This window comes from Ictalurus punctatus, chromosome 17, assembly GCF_001660625.3.
Source record: "Ictalurus punctatus breed USDA103 chromosome 17, Coco_2.0, whole genome shotgun sequence".
Classification (NCBI taxonomy): domain Eukaryota; kingdom Metazoa; phylum Chordata; class Actinopteri; order Siluriformes; family Ictaluridae; genus Ictalurus; species Ictalurus punctatus.
The window spans coordinates 4,944,991-4,965,809 of NC_030432.2; the positions used below are offsets into that span (position 1 = coordinate 4,944,991).

The 20,819-nt window shown below is 38.8% G+C and overlaps 1 protein-coding gene across 2 annotated transcripts; it reads right to left on the reverse strand.

The window, feature by feature from the left end:
• Positions 1-3,000: 3,000 nt before the first annotated feature.
• On the reverse strand, positions 3,001-16,565 carry si:ch211-149e23.4 (uncharacterized). 2 transcript variants are annotated; one of them, XM_053687398.1, is made up of 14 exons: positions 16,285-16,565; positions 12,021-12,347; positions 10,501-10,809; positions 9,677-9,958; positions 9,398-9,548; positions 9,021-9,190; positions 8,548-8,856; positions 7,722-8,030; positions 7,003-7,287; positions 5,503-5,665; positions 5,117-5,277; positions 4,857-4,932; positions 4,303-4,336; positions 3,001-4,215 (listed from the first exon to the last, which is right to left on the reverse strand). In XM_053687398.1, the coding sequence occupies exons 1-14, from the start codon at positions 16,286-16,288 to the stop codon at positions 4,075-4,077; spliced, it is 2,721 nt and encodes a 906-aa protein (XP_053543373.1). In that variant the 5' UTR covers positions 16,289-16,565; the 3' UTR covers positions 3,001-4,074. The 2 variants fall into 2 exon arrangements, with proteins under 2 accessions (XP_053543373.1, XP_017346948.1); XM_017491459.3 differs by lacking the exon at positions 16,285-16,565 and adding an exon at positions 13,768-14,570.
• Between the last annotated feature and the right edge of the window lie 4,254 nt (positions 16,566-20,819).

Genomic DNA, 20,819 nt, shown 5'->3' on the forward strand with positions numbered 1-20,819 from the left:
TCTCACACACACACACACACACACACACACACACACACACACACACACACACACACACTAGTTTATTATTAGTTTGGGACTATTTGGAGCGTCCATCCTGGGTATGACCTGTTACTATAGAAACAATAATGTGTTAGAATGATAACCTATTGTTCATGTTACAGTCGGAACTCCCTCTGCAGCAGGGATAGAGGGGTTTTATCTCTTCATCTCTTAATAGGATTAATATGCAATTTATGATTCTGTACTTGCATATTATATTTTATATTGCACTATATTATTTAAATATTGCAAAGTGTGTTTAGTGTACATTGTATTGCATATTCATAGCACACAGTATATAGGCACATACCTGTATATTCACACACTATTCTATTCTATTCTACAGTCCACAGTTCAAAGAAGAAACAAAGTCACCCAAACCACACTATGCAAAGAGACTGTAACTGAGCTAAACTAACAAACTTGTCACTGTAAGGGGATCTTATATCAGTACAATAACATGTTATATCAAGAATAGCATACAATAAAATTTAGTGTAAACAAAGTTTTTTTTCAGTGTCAAGCTCTTTTTTTGTGCGGGACTGGGGTAGGCTAATATCACCATCATCAATGGAAAAGGCAGAGTTTAAAAATAAATACCACATGCCAAAAGAACTTACATTTACACTGCACCACTTTTGAGCTCATCGCGACCTCTGAGGTCAGCGCGGGTGTGAGCATAGGCATGACACGTGACATGGCGACCAATTGTCATGGCAATGTTCACGTAAAGACTTATAGACACGTATAGAAATCAATGATATAGCTAGACAGGTGACAGGAATAACATTGATTATCTCACTACAATGGCACCTGTCAAGTGGTGGCAGCAAGTGAACAGTCAGCATAAGCGTAAGTATCTAAGGCACTTTGATAAGGGCCAAATTGTGATGGCTAGACAACTGGGTTAGAGCATGTCCAAAATCGCAGGTCTTATGGGGTGTTCCTGGTATGCAGTGGTTAGTACCTACCAAAGTGGTCCTAGGAAGGCCAACCAATAAACCGGCAGGAGGGTCATGGGTGCCAAAGGCTCAATGATGTGCATAGGGAGCGAGGGCTAGCCCCTCTGGTCTGATCCCACACAAGAGGTACTATAGTACAAATCGCTGTGTCAGAACACACAGTGAATTGCAGTTTGCTGTGTAGCCACAGACAGGTCAGAGTGCTGACCCTTGTACACTGCCAGAAGGGCCTACAATGGGCATGTGAGCATCAGAACTTGGTAAATGGTCTGCATTTATATAGCATGACATTTTCTTTTACATCATGTGGACAGCCAGGTGCGTGTGCATCCATGGAGGCCCCACCTCACAATTTACAGGACTTAATGGCTCTGCTGCTAACGTCTTGGTGTCAGATACCCCAGCATACCCTCAGAGATCTTGTGGAATCCATACCTCGATGGGTCAGATCTGTTTTGATGGCACTGTCACATACCGAGGTTGAGGCAGAAGCAATCGCAGATAACAAAACAGTTTATTAAACAAACGTACAACAAAACAAAGACACAAAGACAACTTGGCATAACACCGTGGCATGAAACAAAACACCGTGACATAGAAGACAGAAGTCTAAGACAATGAAAGACAGAGAAACAGTGCAGACAATGACTATATATATATATATACACACACACAAGAGTGCTCGTTAACAGAATGTGAATCAGGTGCAGGTGGTCATGTGACATGTAGTGCAGTGCATTGGCTGATGGGAACTGGAGTCCAGAGTTTCCTGATACATGACAGGGAGAGGAGTGAGGTTCTCCGCGAGGCCCAAGGGAGGAACAATGCACTCCGCGGAGCATGAGGGGGGAACGATGTCCTCCGTGGAGCAGGAAGGGGTAGTGACATACTGCGCGCAGCAAGGAAGAGGAACGACGTCTTCAGCGGAACATGGAGGCAGAGTGACGTCCTCAGTGAAGCAGGATGGCAGAACGGCTTCCACAACGGAAGCCAAGCAGCTGAGCAGGAAGACAGAGCGACGTCCTCAGCTGAACCTGAAGGCAGAGTGACGTCCTCAGCTGAACAGGAAGGCAGAGCGACGTCCTCAGCTGAACCTGAAGGCAGAGTGACATCCTCAGCTGAACAGGAAGGCAGAGCGACGTCCTCAGCTGAACAAGAAAATACATCCCCAGCAGCACCATTGTCAGTAGTAGGATTTTGTTGGAACTTGCTGGTTCACATTAACAGAATACACAGGCAAAGGGTAATTTGCCTAAATTTTTTAATTTCAGCTAAACGGCACCTGTCATGCCAATGCATTGATGCCAAAAATGGCATCTTTGCTGTTATAAATCATTATTTAAGCCTTGCTCTCCTATACATGTTCAGAAAAAAAAACATGGGGTGCAAGCCAAGACATAATCTGTGAACTGGATGAATGCAAGACAAATGCTGAATTTGCAGTCAGGAGTGGAATTGTTCATTATGAGTGCATGCATCTAAAGTCTTTGCTCTTCTGCCCATGATTGGATACCACATCCATCATTTTGGAGGAGGAGGTGCTATCAGAAATGGTTGCTGCTAAGATATTTGGGGATGCAAGGAAGCAAAGTTGCTTAAACCGCCAAAAAGAAGCTGATGATGCAAGTGTTCCACTTTCTGTTGAGGTGACCATTGGAGGGCCTCCTTCTAAAAAATCATTTTCAATAATAGCAGCATATGATTCTAAAAAGAATTCCTGGCACTGCCTATGTTCCAAAGCAAGATAATCATGCCTCCATAAAACAATTGCAAAATGGCATCTTTTTTTTAAAACTGACCTACATCTGTTTAGAACTGTAGAGAGTGATGCCTGGCAGATTCAGTGGAGATTCATGATGACACACAAGTTCATGAATTCAATGCAAGACCAGGTGGAGGTGAAGTGGGGCAGATCTGTGTAAATGTTGTTTTTTTCTTTCTTTAGGTGGAGACCCTAAGTGTATATTTAAAAGGAACAAACGAGATAAGACAAGCAGATAGGTGATCATTTTATTACAATTTTTTTATCACACCTGCAAGGGCAACAAAGTTCCCACATTTAAAAGCAAAGATCATATTAGGAGCATACTTTATTTTATCAATTAATCACATATGATTGAGATAAATTCACAAATAGCCTTGATATGGTGGAAAAATAGAAGGCGAGGTGCACAGATAGTCTAGTCATGCCTTTAGTCATAGAAACAATGCTGAAATCATGAAAAATGTTAAAGAAAGGTAAGGCAATATTAGCTATGCCAACATCTCCTTTTCCATGCAAGTCTAATGGTTACTTTGACCTAACCTTCACACATCAACAATAAACATTTTTCCCCATTAGGTTAAAGTTTGATCTAACAAAGGGCATTAACGTTAACAGCCAGTAGGTGGTGAAATGAGTGGCACTTCACTAGATCCATAGAGGTGGAGCTAGACTAGGTCAAGAGAGGTGGAGTTAGATATCCAGCTCAACCCATTTGGCTCTGAAGTGAGCAGCCTCTCAAAAATAGGGGCAGAGCTGTCAACTGATCACCACTTAGCAAGTTGTCACAAGATATGTCACACAGAATGCTGGCAAGATTTCTCTGGTAAACTCTGGAGGGCTTTCTGGGTTGCTTAGAAGCTAATTTAAATTGCTATATATTGAAGCCAGATACAAAGTGTGCTGCGCAAGAATAAAGAATAAGAAGAACAGTAAATATGCATATTAAAGTCAGCTTAATAATTGATTAGTAGCTTGCGATTTACAGTAGGACTGATTTGTTTGAACCAGTGCATGTATGTGTGATTAATTGCATGTATGTGTGATTAATGGTGGAGGAGCTACTGTAATGAAAGCATTATAATCTTTTATGTTAATTCACATCACACAGGTGAAAAACATGATCATTGTAAAACATAAGATGACAGTACAATGCATATAAGTTCTAAGAGACATAACAGTAATGATGAATCATTTTTAAAGTTTAGTTTTACATTCATATACAATGCATATACCATTACTAAAAAATAGCATGCAACTATTTAAGATCTATTCACATTTTAGACCGGTGAATTCTCAAACCTCTCCTCACACCGTGCTTTTCACATCAATCACTATGGAGTAGTGCACTAGCTCTGCATATTCCTGCCCTTGCCCTCTGGGCTTCTTGAGTTCTGGTGAGCGTGGGTCCTGCATCAGGGCAGCCAGAGACTCACGCTTCGTCCAATCCTTCATGTACAACACATTTGCACTAATCAATGGAAATTGTCATTGAAATTGAACAACTGAAAATATCAAAGATTTTATTATACATACTGGGGTTGAAGAGTGAGTTTCTTCATTTCTTTTGCTGCATAGGCAGAAAGAAGTAGAAGCATTATTTTGCACCAAGTCAATGAGTGCTGGTAACCTGATGTCCATAGAAATGTTGTACCAGAATGTGGCAGCTGTAATATAGACTAGAAATCCCAACTGCTGAATTCAGAATAGTTTGGGGGTGCTTGAATACAACTAGTTCCAGTAAAAGAGTGTATGACCAGGTTGTGTATGTGTGTGGAAATCATCAAACATGAAACATCAAATAACCAAACATCATACAGTGCTTCATTGTAGCCTTTTACCACCCTGGGTTTGGAAGTCACATATATCCACTGTCATAAAAAGAATCTGTTTTTGCTGAACAAAAGGAGTAGTTGTGGTTAATGTGGCAATATGTATCATCTGTCTTTATAAACCACTGTGTATCCTGTTTATGAATAACATGTCACGCAGGTCTAGGTGTACTACCTTGTTTCCTGTTTTGCCTACAGTCTCACCTATGTCTGGGAGACTTACAACCTTTATTAGTGGAAAAATGTGCAGCAACTCACCAGAATATACAGAGTGCGACCACCAATATGAAGGTGATTGCAAGAGCAGAGGAGAAACAGACCAGGATAAGCATCACTATGCATCAGAAAAAGAAAGCACATTTAAAATGAGCCAAAGTGACTCATTAAATGTTTAAGGCAATTACTAGATCTTGTATAATATACTGTATCAGGTTTGTATAACAAGGCAAACTGTTTTAGACATTGTAATGGTCTATATGCCACTATAGCCATCATAGGACAAAGCAGTAAATACTCACTGCTGTTCATTTTCTGGCTGGTTACTTCCACAAGAACAGTGACTGTGGCATTGTGATGGTACCAGGATGCACTGCATGTGTACAAACCAGCATCACTCTCTGACACTTGCTGAGCAAAAACCAGGGCCATACCAACAGTGTGTGCAAAAAGTCCATTGGATCTAATGACAGCCAAGCACAGAAATCAAATATTAAAGGACAACCATTGGTATGCAAGAGCTGTAATAATATAAAGCATTGCTTTCTTACTCACTGAGTAAGAAGAATGTCAAGTGAATGTGGAGCATTTTTGGAGACATACAATTACAGATAATGGACTAAGAAAATTAACATTTTTTAAGTTGGAATATGTTCATGAAATGTTTTGTCACCCTGACTGATCATACCTGAAACATTTGATATTAGATGCTGATGCATTTCCATTAACTCTAAAAATTATCCTCTGATTGGGAACATGTTCCTCCAATGCCACTCTGTGCACACCAGTATGTTGCCCATGGCTCCCATGCAGTGGAACAGTTTTGTTCAAAACCACAATTGATGAGATAACTGCAGAATGAAAACTAGATTAGAAATGTGTATTTTTCACTGCATGTTATTAAAATAAGTATACATCAGTTGATGACATGACACAGACCTTTTCTGTGCAACAAATCTTTTGCTTTAATTTTTTTTTACAACCTTTCCAGTCTTTTTAAAAAAAAAAAAAAAAAAAAAAAATACGTTTTACGTTGAGGAACATTATTATAAAATTGTCCCACAAATTTTAGATGCAGTTTTTTCACAGATTGGTGAACATATGCCCATCTTTACTTCTGAAAGACTCTACCTAAGATACTCTTTTAATACCCAAGCATGTTACTGACCTGTTGCAACCATCAAAATGACCTTATTTTTTCCTTAAAAGTACATCTACTCAGTTTAAACATTTGATATGTTTTCTATGTTATATTGTGAAGAACATATGGGTTTATGAGATTTGCAAAATCATTGCATTCTGTTTATGTTTACATTTATATACATTTTACACAGCATCCCAACTTTTTTGGAATTGGGGTTGTAATTTAAAAAAAATCATTTTTACGTATTTAAAAATGTCTGTAACGTGTCTTCACAGGATGTACGTTATAGGACATACCTATGTTACTGTACTTGTAATAATATTTAAGCATATTAAGGAAATATATTATTTGGAGGGTAAATGACAGTCACACCACATAATAATTTTAAATCCATGACCAATTAATATAGCAAAAAATGGCTAAATGCACATAATTAAATGCTTTAATATGAATATAGACTATATGGCCAAAAGTATGAGGACACCTCAACATGATATGTGATTCTTCCCCAAAAAAATTTGGAAAACAAAATTGTCTAGAATGTCTTTGTATGGTGTAGTATTATGTGTAGTATTATGATTTCCATTCACTGGAACTAAGGGGTGCAAACATGTTCCGGGTTACCAGATATGGTTTAAAAACCTTGGTATGGATGAACTCCAGTGACCTGCACAGAGCCCTGACTTCAACCCCACTGAACACTTTTGGGATGAATTGGAACTCAGATTGCATGCCAGGCATTTCACCTGACATCAACTGCCTGTTCTAACTAATTCTCTTGTGGATGAATAAGTACAAATCCCCACAGCCATGTTCCACAATTTACAGTAAAGCCTTCTCAGAAGAGTGGATACTGTTATAACAGGAAAGGGTTGGCCATACTTTGGAAAGGGATGTTCAATACTCAGCTGTCTACATGCTTTTGGCCATATAGTATATGTGTACTGTCCATTACAAATGTTTAAACACTTGCAACTATATGCTTGATTTTTCTATATTAAAAGTTGCTCTTTCAAAATTCTCATTCGTCAGTGATCTACTTACAAAAATTTGGGACATGTATGGTTCTCCTTTCAGTGTCCCCACGGTCATTTTGGATGATGCATGTCAAGAACTTTCCCTCATGCTGGAACAGTTCAAATTTATAAATGCATGTGACTAGCACCTTACTGCCCTCTTTTGTGGTATTCATGGCCAAAGGTATGGCATTGGTATCAGAAATGACACAGGAGCTGTTGGTTATGGCCCCATCACTTTTGTATTCGCACACAGCAGCCCAGTGTGTGGATCCTTTCCGCAAATCAAAGCTCACATGATTTTTGGGTGGTCCTAATGGAAGACAGGTGACAGTTGTTAATTAATACAGTGCCAGTGGTTAAGGTTTTGTGCAAGTGACTGTGGCATTATGAGTTCAGATCCCAAAATTTTAACTATTAACCTAAGCAAACCTGCTAACTATCCACTGCTCCTGACTTGCTAAAAATCAATTCCCTTTTGCCAACTTCCGTTCATGTTGGGGGGGGGGGACAGTGTCCACTTGGTAATAAGTAACATTAATAAAATTAATAAATTAAGAAAAATAAAACAAGTAACATTAACATTAATTTATTCAGACAATAACTTGTCTTTAGGAACTTGCTGTAAATATTCTTGAGGAACATTGATTGAAGTGCATAGATCTCTTTGATAGCTTACGTTTGATAGTAAACATTTACAGTATCATGACTTCCTTTACATAGATCAGTACAATGGCATAAACATACCTATTGAAGGGATATGAATGCTCTTTTGTACCAGTTTCTCTAACCCATGGTGGTGCACCACACAAATTACTGTACATCCTGCATAAGAATATACTGGTAGCCGTGCCGTTTTCCAAACTACACCATGGTCTTGGTGACTTCCAGGCACAACGTTTCCAGGATCAGAGTCACTGATTCCACTTCTGCAGTCTCTGGTAACCCAAGTAATATTGGCATCAGGAGACACATTATCTGCCATGCATTTCACCTCTGTATACTCAATCCCATTCTCCCAAGATGTGTTGGAGAACAGTGTCACATGGATGGAAGCTGTGAGGAATAAAGTCCAAATGATTAAGTGTGATGCAGTAACACTTTACATATAAGAATCAATGTAAATTGTAAATCATTTTGCTATGGTTGATTGCTGTTTGACATTCCACAAATAGGGAGAACAATTTGCTTAACCATACAATCTATAGTTAGCTCTTGAGGCAAGCAAGTAGGAAGCATTAAGATACTTTTAACCAAATTTGAACTATTAGATGATGTAATGTTAACTTTATTGTTGTTCCATTCAGGTCTTGTTGAGGAACTCATGATACATTCATGGTGTGAGTGACAGCAGAGACTGAACACCCAAAATTAATAAATTAATAAAATAAAACAAGCAACCTTGATGAAAAACCTTGATGTTTTTCAGACACTAACTAGTCTTTAGGGACCTACTGTGAATATTATTGAGGAACATTGATTTAAGTGCATAGATCTCTTTGATAGTTTATGTTTGATAGTAAATGTATCATAACTTCCTTTTCATAGATCACTACAGTGGCGTAAAACCTACCAATTGAAGGGATTTGAATGCTCTTTTGTACCAGTTTCTCTAACCCACGGTGGTGCACCACACAGATTACTGTACATCCTGCATAAGAATATACTGGGAGCCGTGCCGTGTTCCAAACTACACCATTTTCCTGCAGACTTCCAGACACAACTTTTCCAGGATCAGAGTCACTGATTCCACTTCTGCAGTCTCTGGTAACCCAAGTAATATTGGCATCAGGAGACACATTATCTGCCATGCATTTCACCTCTGTATACTCAATCCGATTCTCCCAAGATGTGTTGGAGAACAGTGTCACATGGATGGGAGCTGTGAGGAATAAAGTCCAAATGATTTAGAGTGATGCAGTAATGCTTTAAATTTAAACATCAATGTGAATTGTAAATCATTTTGCTATGGTTGATTGCTGTTTGACATTCCACAAACAGGGAGAACAATTTGCTTAACCACATAGTTCATAGTTAGCCTTGTACCTAGTACTCTGACTCTAGGCTTCACTTCTATTTCAAACTGTAAAGAGGCTTTATGTCTGTAGTAGGAGGCTTGGCACTGGTACTGGCCCGCATGATTTGCCCCAATAGGACCTTTTATCATGAGACCACTGACAACCACATTCATATCCTCTGACAGCAATTCACCATCCCTGAGAAGCAGAGTAGCATAAGCATGTTAATCATTAACTTGTGCTTCTTGATAATCAAATACAAAAGATCAGCAGTCTGTACATGGATCAGCCATCTATCTGATCCATGAACATCTCTAAATGAGGGTTTCTGTCATACCCTCAGTAAATGTCTATACAAGTGGCAAAAACAATACATAAACATTAATAGATATTGCAAATTCTCACTTTGTGCAATTAATTTGATATCTTGGGACATTTCCTAATACTTCCATGTTGATTCTGATGTCGCTGTCCTCCTCTTCTAATATCAACAAATCGGAAGTGTTCAAATGGTTCACCTTAATACTATTGTTTGTCAGCTGAAGAGAGGTGAGATCTAGAAAATGAGATACAGTGAGGACAGAAAATAATTTACATGCATAATTTTTTTAATGTATGCACATGTGACATACTGCTTTTTATGTGCATTATTTAAACAGTGTAGATAATTATACTGATACTCACGGAATGTAGGCAGTGTGACAGTTCTCTGTATGTTAGAAAGATGTGGGTAGCCAAAAATGCAGGTGATATTTTCACCCTCATAAGCATCTAATGGGAAGCAGTGAAAACTAGAAACTGATTCAAATTTCATTAAATGAGGAGAGCATGATGTGCCTGAAGATTCAGGTGGGATCCAAATGATTGATGGGTGAGGCCTTCCTCCTTTTGCTCTGCAGAGGACCTCAAAGAAGGCTTTTCCTTCTCTTTCAATCAAGGCCACTTCTATTGTTGCATTTGGAGAAACTTAACAGGGAAAATAGGGGAAAAAGGGGGAAATTTAAACATTTTACACCAAAAGAGGAGGAAGATCTTATTAGAATGTTATAAGAATAGTCAGTCTAAACTAGTTGGATCAGAATATGTTATCAGTACAAAGTGAAAAAAAATATCATTAATAAGGAAAGATTTATCTATGTTGTTTATGTTGTATTAAGCAGCAGTTTCAGCGGAAGTGGGTTGATGAGGTGAGTATTTAAACTGCACAGGAAACACATGCCACACAGAAAGACATCATCTGAAGTATAGCCAAGTTAAAGCAAGAGACAGAATCTTACAGACACACACTCACAGACACTATGCATATACTGTCAAAGAGCAAGAGAGAAAGAAATAGTGAAAGATGCACAAATGCAGACATGTATCTTTGCAATTCATATATCTGTAAAAAAAAAAAAAAAAAAAAAAATTCATTATCCATAGCACATATACATGTGTGATTAGTAAGACTCAAAGTGCAAAAAGAAGTCTGAGAATGATAGTGAACTAACATTCTAATAATAACCTACCGAATGTCTGTAACTGTATAACAGTTGTGATAGGTTCAGTCAAAGCTGGATGCTGAATCACACAGGCAACACTACTCTCATTATTCAAGTGGATGGGGAAACGTAGCATGCTGATAATACTGCCTGTGCCATTTGGCAGTGTTGAGTTTGTATTGATGATGGAGAAAATATCCTCACTGGGTGGAGCCCCATGGATGTCCCAATGGAGACTCGCACTGGGCTTGGCATGGGAAGCTGAACAGAAGATGCTTTGGTAATGAGTTCCATTCAGAATTTCTTCCTTTACATGGGTGTTCACCTCAGGTCGAGCTTGAGAAGAAAAAGAAAAACATTGCACATCAGACATGCCAGACAGTGATAGGTCAGATTTTGTGCTAGTAGCTGGAAGGTTGTGAGTTAAATTTCCAAGATTGCAATAGAGATACTGTTCAAGCCATGAGCAAATACTGTTAACCTTTAACTGCTTAGCAGTATGCATGGATTTGCAATTCATGTGTCAGATGAGTAAATGTAAACAACAACAAAAACCATCACACCCATATGGGCTTTTTGAACATGGACCATTGCAACCAGGGTGGCAAGCTGCCACTACTGGGGCCTTGAGCAAGGCCCTTAAACCTCAACTGCTTAGATGTATAAACAAGATAAATGTAAGCCACCCTGGATAAGGGTGTCTGCCAAATGCCATAAATGTAAAATATAAATGTGGTGTCCAGTTTGGAGAAGACTGTGACCATGATAGCCTCAGATTCCTGTTCTTGGCTACACAGGAGTGAAACCTGATGTAGTCTTCTTCTGTTGTTTCCTATCCACCTTAAGGTTTGATGTATTGTGCATGTTGAGATGCTTTTCTACTTAACATAAGTGATTATATGAATTAATATATTCTTTCTAGCAGCTCAAACCCATCTGGCCATTTTCCTCTGATTTCTCTTATCAACAAGTTATTTTCACCCACAGAAGTCATGCAATCAGTGTTTTTTGTTTTTCACACCATTCTGTATAAACTCTAGATACTGTTATATGTGAAAATCTGAGAAGATCAGCAGGTTCTTAAATACTCAAACCAGCCCATCTGGAACCAGCAATCATGACACAGTTGTCAAAGAGATCACATTTGCCCAATTCTGATGTTTGATGTGAACATTAACTGAAGCTATTGCATCTGCATTACTTTATGCTACATGATTGGATGAGATGCATTGTAGTACTTAAAGCAGCTGGTGGCCACACCAGATACTCACTGTTACTTTTGATATTGATACATTTGATAGCACTCAAATTTTTGTATCAATGTTATTAATAGACACTGTTTCAAAGATGATCAAATGTTTTCTTGTCCAAATATGTCAAAAAAAGCCAACAATTTCCATGGGGCGTACTTATTTTTTCACATGACATGAGCCTTATGAAAAAAAAGATGGCCATGGAATCTTCTGGATTTGAATCATCCACCACTTGAAAGCCTACAACATACGTTACTTTGTCTTATCAACACAGCTTGGTACATATATACTTACCAATGATTGTGAGTTTCAGGCTTTCCACCGTTTCCACTTCCTCATCTGTTCCGAATATGCATCTGTATTGTCCCTCTACCATGAAGCTGTTTATGCTCACTTTCACAGTAAGATTTGTGGTTGATGCTGGAGTGTAGAAGTTGTCTCTGGCAAATGGCTTGCCATTTTTGTATCCTGCTATCGTCTTTGATCTTGTTCCTGACTCCTGGTGCTTCCAGGAGGAATAACTGATGTTAAGTTTGCCAGAGTACAAACAATGCAGGTGTACTTCCTCTCCTAAGACTCCTATCACATGATCATCAATAATGATGTCTCTTAAGACCAGATCTAGTTAAAAGATGAGAAAATCACACATCTATGAGAATTGTCACATAAGCAGATGGCACATACACAAGGCCTACATGCTGTTAGGGCAAGTTCAATGCCAATGTTCAAAATATTGCATATAGTAGAATGACAATATGACATGAAAGGTTTTATTCATTTTGAAAATGAACATACACACACACACACACACACACGTTTTGACAACATATTTTCAGTATCGACACCATATTGACACCCTATTTTCAGTATTATTTACAGTCTTGGAGATGCAATACATTCTAACAGATCAGGTGTGTTAGAGCAGCTTGAAGAGCATTTTTAATTAAGTGATACAATTCATGCAAACAATTGTTATGGTAAGTTCACAAGACCTTTTTTCATTTCTAAAATCACTAGCCATACTACTTTACTTTTCCACCTTAATATCTAAGTGACACAGATTTATTTTATTGAAACAGTGAACTTATGTGAATGTATTCACTGCATTCAATCATGTGACTTTGAGGTATAAAATCATGATGGTGTGTGGTTTACAGCTGAGGCATTCATACACGTTGCAGAAACCACAGATTTTTACCTGTCCCATTGAAGATGGCAGCTTAACATGCTCATACTTATGTACATTCACCTTATTGATAAAATTTAACACGGATCAAACAAACTATATTGAAACACTGAAACTGAAATTTCACAATTTATTTAAAAAGTTTGAACCACGACTGATTATATAAATAATATAATTGTAACACACCACAAAGGTCCTCCATTGTCTATGTTTGAACTGTAAATCGGGCACAAGGAGAAAAAGCTACTGACAATAAACATTATATGTAACACAGGATAGACTTGAGGATAACTAGTTCACATTAAGCTACAAGTGTAAATGTAATGCTGTCATTACACAAAGAGAATTACAGAAACCAGTCACAATTACTATCAGAAAACCCCCTGAAAGTGATTATGATTGGCTGACAATGTTTTATTATAACAATGTTGTACCACCAGTAAATGCAAAAGATATCAGAAGGTGCTATTTGTTTTCAGTGGTTCAGTTTTAAACAGCTCAGATCAGGTAGGACTAGAAAAAACTACTTGCAACCTATAGTGCAGGTGTTGTGTAATGCAATGATTATAATAAGGGAATTACAGAAACCAGTATAAATACTACGAGGAAAAGTCCCCGGAAAGTGAATATGCTCTAATTACAAAATGTGTAGTTACTTAATGGTGAGGGAGTAATGATAACCCGACCTGACAAATTACACAAAATCCCACTAAAATAATATGCTTAAATATTAAGTAGGTAAATTTGCATTGTAATTCATTATTATTATTTTTATTAGATGCACTAATAAAAATATTAAATACCCTCATTTCATAAAATATGAAGAAATATAAAAGGAAAATTCTTTTGACCTACCTTGATTTTCCAAGCTCTGAGGGAGATTAAGGAGAAGTCCAAATGCCACAAATATTGGCAAAAACATGTTCAAGTCATTTAATGAGATAATGTGTTTCAAGCTGCCTCAATAGATTAGGGAGAAGTGGGTATGGTGTGTGTATGAGAGGAGGTCAGAGTCAACTCTTAGAAATTGTCTTTGTTTGTGTGTGTGTGTGTGTGTGTGTGTGTGTGTGTGTGTGTGTGACTAACCCCAAACCCCTGATAGACCAGCACTGTCTTACCATCTGCTTCTTCTTCTTCTTTTTATTTTATTTTAAACTTATTTTGAAGTGTACTGTGGGGTTACGTAAATTACTAAGCTTAGTAAAGTCACTAAGTTGCTCTGAATACAAGACCAGTGACATTCACTAAATATGTCTTGGAAATGTATTCAGGACAGCAACTGCTGAGTCAGTGGGTGATGGAGATTTATTCTGAGGTTTACAACTACATCCTGATACACTGAAAAATGAGAAAACGGTTTCAGTTTACGAGACTTCTGAGGCTTCTCGTTTCTCACTTTAAGTAATCACAGTATCCACTTGTGCAGTGACAAACATGAATCAGCACTTAGAATGTAACCGATTTAACGAACAATGTTTCCTAAATGATTACGTTTGCAAATGAAATGTTTTTGTCAGTTTTGCAGGCCACAGCAATAAGAAGGAATGTGCACATCTGTAAATACACACCTTCACACAAACACACAAATGTGACAATAGACATGCATACAGACACACACTCTTGATCATTGTTAATCATGATCCCACAGATATGCAATATGTGCACACACACACACACACACACACACACACACACACACAGACACACACAGACACACACACCCCTAAACACAAACACACACACACACACACACCCCAACACACACACACCCCTAAACACAAACACACACACACACACACACCCCTACACACACACACATACCCAAATACACACACCTAAATATACACACACACACACACACACACACACACACACACACACACACACACACACACACACGAAACCCACAGTCTGACAGTTACTAAAGTAAACAGGAAGATCATGAGCCAGGTTCTAACCTCAGGCTGGTTCCTGTTGTGCCAGACCTGAGATCCTTGTATAGTACCTATGCAAACATGCTTAAGATAAGCATGTTGCATTCCAAAGTGACTATGATGGTGTGTAGACATGCTGTGAAACTCAATCACATTTATTAAATGTAGCACACAGGACCAGCTGTTGACATGCAGGAGACCTGCTTGGACTTCGGGGTGGAATGATGTTTGGTAGGAGATTTCTTCATTATGTACAGCAATGTTACAAGCTCACCTTAAGCAGTGAACAAACCCAGGTCATATGTATGCAAGACTGGATCTCAACCGACTGTCCTATCATAGCTAATCTATATGCAATAATCTGACCTACTATGCAATGGATCATATTACAGAGGCTGGCATATTCAGTCAGGTATTCACTGATTCTCTTTATATAGTTGCAGTCAAAATTACTCAACCCCCACTGCAAATCAGGCTTATTGTTAAAATTTACAAACTTTCAGCTGTTTGCAATGAACAAATCAAACAAAAGCAATTGAAATAGTTCAACACAATGAATGCTTCAAGTGGTTTCCCCAAATTCAACTGAAAATGCAACTTATCATCATTCTCCAGTTTCAAAATTATTCGCCCCCCTGAACAGAATACCTCACAACTGCACAGATAGTCAAAACAAGTGTTTTCTCAAGCACACCTGATGCAACTAAACTAAGGGCTTCATTAATTGCACCAGGTGTGCATGAGCTGGAACACATGAAATACCTGAACTGGCTAGGGGTTTGTTGAGTGTATACTACCTGGACGGGGCAGAAAAAGGAAGCTATCAATGGCTGCACCCAGATTTCTGAGAATGCTGGTTGTGAAAAGCCCTGGAGTGACTGCAAAAGTCTTGCAGCAAGATTTGGTTGCAACAGGCACCAGTGGGCACTGTAAGGCTCGTACTAAACGCAGAAGGTTTCCATGCGAAGACTCCAAGATGTACACCACTACTGACCCAAAAGCACGAGAAAAGTCGACTCAAAATCATATAAATAAGCCACAGAAGTTTTGGGATTCTGTTCTGTATAACAGTGAATAAAACTGGAACTTTTTGGCAGGATCAATCAGTGGTATGTCTAGAGGAAGAAGAATGAAGAAAGAACACTCTGTCCACAGTCAAGCATGGTGGTGGCTCAGTGATGCTCTGGGGCTGCTTTGCATCCTCTGGCAGTGTCATGCTCTCTTCCTTATAGACAATGTCTCTTAAAAGTTAATTATAGCAAGGCCTAAGGCCTGACCAAAAAGAGGAAGTGCAACACACAGCACACACACCCAAGAGCATGAACTCACTCATACACAGATACAGGGTAATCAGAATAACAAAGTAATGGCTAATGATTATTTTACTAAATCATACTGTACATATTCTAATGACAATGCAGAAAAAGCATACACTTACCCATGATAAAGGAGAAAAAGCACACAGGTGATAAATGTCCTCACTCAAAAACAGCTCAGACATACCATAAAAAGCAGAAGTTGGTTTTAAAAAACAAAGCACTTAAAAGTGCAAACGCAACAGGTCTCGAGATGTCTGAGGCAAAAATAAACGGATTGGAAAAGAATCTAATAAAAACCCAGATAGGACATCACCCGATGTAATGGTATTTTGGGCAAACCAGGGGTGTTTCAACTGTATAAAAAGGGAGCCCCGTTTCAGGGGACTTTCAGATCACTCTGGGACGTCCCTCTGTGCGGATCTCATGTGGTGAGCAGCAATAAACCCTTGCTTTCCCTATTCACGGCTCTCTGTGTTTTTTGTCATCCTCAAACTGATGTAAGTACTTGATGATATAACTTAGCTGTGTTTAACTTTTTGGAAAATTAGAGACAACACCTTCCAATAGGACAATGATCCCAAGCATACCTCACATTCCACCAAGGCTTGGTTGCAGAAGAAGTCCTGGAAGTTTCTACAGGGCCATCACAGTCGTAACATCAGTTTACACACACAGTAAATCTCTGGTGGGATTTGAAGAAGGCAATTGCAGCATGCAAGCCCAAGAATATTACTGAACTGGAGGCCATTGCTCATGAGGAATGGGCTAAGATTCCTCAGGAACGCTGCCAGAAGCTAGTGTCTGGCTATGCAGCTCATTTGTAGCAGGTCATAACAGCAAAATGGTCTACTAAGTACTAAAGATACTTGCCATGAAGGGGTTGAATAATTTTGAGACTGGAGAAATCATTATAAGTTACATTTTCAGTTGAATTTGGGGAAACCACTTGAAGCATCCTTTGTGTTTTTCACAACTGTGTCAATTGCTTTTGTTTGATTTGTTCATTGCGAACATCTGAAAGTCTGTAAATTTTGACAATAAACCTGATTTGCAATGCGGGTTGAATGATTTTGGTTGTAACTGTATTTCTCTTCATAAATGAGATCTCTTTACATCTTTACATAAAAGCCCATTTAATGATTTATATTTGTCTCAGAGGTGATGAAGTATTCAAGTACATGTTTTAATGACAAAGTCAAAAAGGTCAGGTAATCTGCAAACAGACTAGACTAGGGCAAACATGAAGAGCAAAGTATTAGACAAACAGAGTCAAAAACCAGAAATGCACAAATGTGAATGAAGGTTTGGAATTATCAGCAGAATGGGCTAGGAGTGAGACTTTGCAAAGAGAGTTTTAAAGTCAGGTTTATTTATAGTGCGAGTGTAATGTATTTTCGTGCCCAATAGTTCTTCATCAGACCTTCTGATGAAGAGCCAGTAGGCTCAAAACGTCACCTGTGGTGAGAACACTAACAGATAACAGTAATAAATAATGAGCTGTGGTGTGAAAACATTTCCTTCCTTTACACATGTTTTAAAAACAACTGTGTTGCACAGGAGACAGTAGACTAAAAAATAAACAACAGATGGGCAAATTGCATGTATTCAGGGTAGAGATTAAGCCAAGGTATTGTCATATCACTCTCTCCAGAGCATAGAAAGAAGCCTTGTAGATGCCATTCACCACTAATACCTAACACTCAGGAGTCTTATCCTCATCGTAATCCTCACATCCTATTTGCCGGCTTTGCCTGTTTTTGTCCAGGTTTGTCTGAATATAATGTATGCCAAATTTGGTGTTAACTGAACATAATTTGTAGGAGAAGTAGAAAAAAGTTTTGGGCAAAATCCAATATGGTCGACAGGAAGTACACTTGAATATCAGATGTTGGTGTGTGTTCACTTCAGCATACACCAGAAAATTATAGGAAAAAGAACTGTGAATTGAGTACAAACTCTTCAAATGATATAAGGAAAAAATTAAAAGTTGTTACTGTTCTTGATCAAGGTGAAGGCGCAGTCATGAAATAAAGAAAAAGAAAAAAAAAAAAGTAAGCAGTCTGCATATTGGTTGACTCAAAAGATACAGTATAAAATATTTTAGTGTGGAAATTCATATTGGTCAGATTTTTTGTTATAACTATTATTTAAACTATGTATTGTATTGCTCTGATTCAAAAATAATACTGTCTTTTGTTTGGTACATTTGCTCATGCAGAAACATCAAACCACAGACACTGTAAATCTAAATTGCAGTTTAATGCTGCCATCTATGGACAAGAGTTATTCACTGGTAATAGCAGCATTTAATGGTTAGAGGAAAATAGGAAACACTGCAGGGTGTTTGCTGGCACCATGCTAAAAAAAAGTAAGTTGAAGAATAACCACAATCAGCACAATCTGTAATTATGCCCAAAAAAAAAAAAAAAAAAAAAAAAATCTGCTTACTGAACATTGCACTACACTGCTGAAAAATGTCCTGTCAAGTCATTTACATTATTGATCTAGACCTAATGACTCTAAATTTAGCCGTAATGGTCAGAGAGGGCATGTGCAAAACTGACATTCATACATATTGATTGACATTTTACGGTGTCCCAACTTTTTAGGAATTGGGGTTATAATGGCAAATTTTTGCACATGATTTGATTGATATTTAATAAAATAAACTAAGATCTAAAAAACAACTGTAAAGTGGTCATGTAGGTGTAATCTGTAATACACACAGATTATACCTACATGAACACTTTACAGTTGTTTTTGTGACTGTAAGACATTCTCTTCTAATGCTATTGAGCTTTAAATTATTGTGTATTTTGTGTTTGAGCCCATTTGGTATTGAAATCCATGTAAAATTTACATATTATTTCATAGTTTATTTTATTAACTATAAAAAATATAAAAGGTGTGCGTTATAGCTGACACCTAGCTGAACACTTTTCAGTTGGGTTTGTGACTGTAAGCCATTCCCTTCAAATGCAACTGAGCCTTAAATTATGGTATATTTTGTGTATGAGTCCATACAGCATAAAAACATCAGAATGTTTAGATATGATTTGACAGTTTAATTTAATAAATATCAAAAATCTAAAAAGGTGTGCATCATAGCTGATACCTAGATGAACACTTTCATAGGCCGAATGCAGTGGGGCTGTGACGTGATGAATGAACGAATCGAACCCGAAGACTCGAGAGGTGAACTAATCATTTCTGTTTCCTGTACAGAACCGCTGTCCACAGTCTACAGTGCTTATGCTGCATTTGAGGCAAAGTTAAAACTAGTAATTCCCCACCTAGTAATTCCCCACCTAGTAATTCCCCAACTGGAAAAATCAACAAAAATGCCGCCTCAGCTGGTGGTGAATTTCTGTATTATCCCCCGTCTTTTGCAGAGTTCCCTGCAGCACTTCAGGCAAACCTAGGAGACCGGGAAATGACAGATGGGCATCATCCATGATGTAAGTGTCTACAGTTCAGCTGGAACTGTGCCACTCATATTGTAGCAGAGTCCTGGCCCTGGTGACATGCATTTTACCATCCACCATAACAAATTTCTGCTGCTGCTGGTGTCATGGGGAAGTGTGGACTCTGTTCTTTGTCTCCTCCAGACACTGTGCTGCATAATAGTATATGAGCTGCTGTTGTCAATACTTGCCCATATTTCTTCCCCAGCAAACTTTAGTGGTACCTGGAGAAGGGAGGGTGTAAGGAGCTTGGTGTCATGAGGCTATGTAATTGACATCCCCACTAGCTCTTTGGGACCTCAGCCTCCAGGTGGTTTGTTGGACCCTTTCTCTTTGGGGTTCAACTTCCCCACCCTTTGCCAACATATTCACCCCCATGTGGTCTTTTTCTACTCTGGAGCCCACCCTGGCCAGTTGTTCGATGGTGGATACTGTCCCTCTTAGATAGCTGGCAACCCTGGGGATGATGTTATTCAGGGCATGGCTTACCAACTCCTCTTCCGTGATGGCTGCCCTCCATTTTAAGCAGAGAGCATGGTGATTGTAGGTGAAATCTCATAACTTCTGCCCTGGCTGCTTTACCATCGCCCTGAGCTTGTCCTCAACCTCTGCCAGGTAGTCAACCTGAAGGAAATCCGCCATGAAGGCATCCTTGAACATCCTCAAACATGGATTTTGTCTCTCTCTGCCTTCCACCAGCTCAGCACAGGTCCTCTCAACACTGTGCGCATGGTTTCGATGACCTCGGTGTTTGGTAACGGCTGAATGTTGAGGAAGTTCTCACACTGCTCTATGAAGTTGAGGATGTGTGATGTCTCTGCAGAGTCCCTGAAGGAAGGGAAGTCCAGACATATAGGAGGTCTTGCACCAAATTTTGCAGTGCTGCTTTCAATGCTTCAATGCATTCAGGTGACCACTCCCATCTAACCCCTTTCTTTTTCAGGTGGTTCAGGGGTGCAGCCATATCGGCAAAACCAGGAATGGAACATTTCATTTATACTTATTTCAACTTATTTCATTGCATTGCAGGGATTTCAAGTCTGTTGGTACCTGAATGTCAGGCCAGCTTTGAAGCACTGTAAAATCCACCAGTACTTGCACATCCCAACCTCTCTCTGCCTTTCCAAGTCCACACTGATGCTACTGAGCTGGGACTCAGGGCCATCTTAACCCAGCAATCTGAGGAGGGT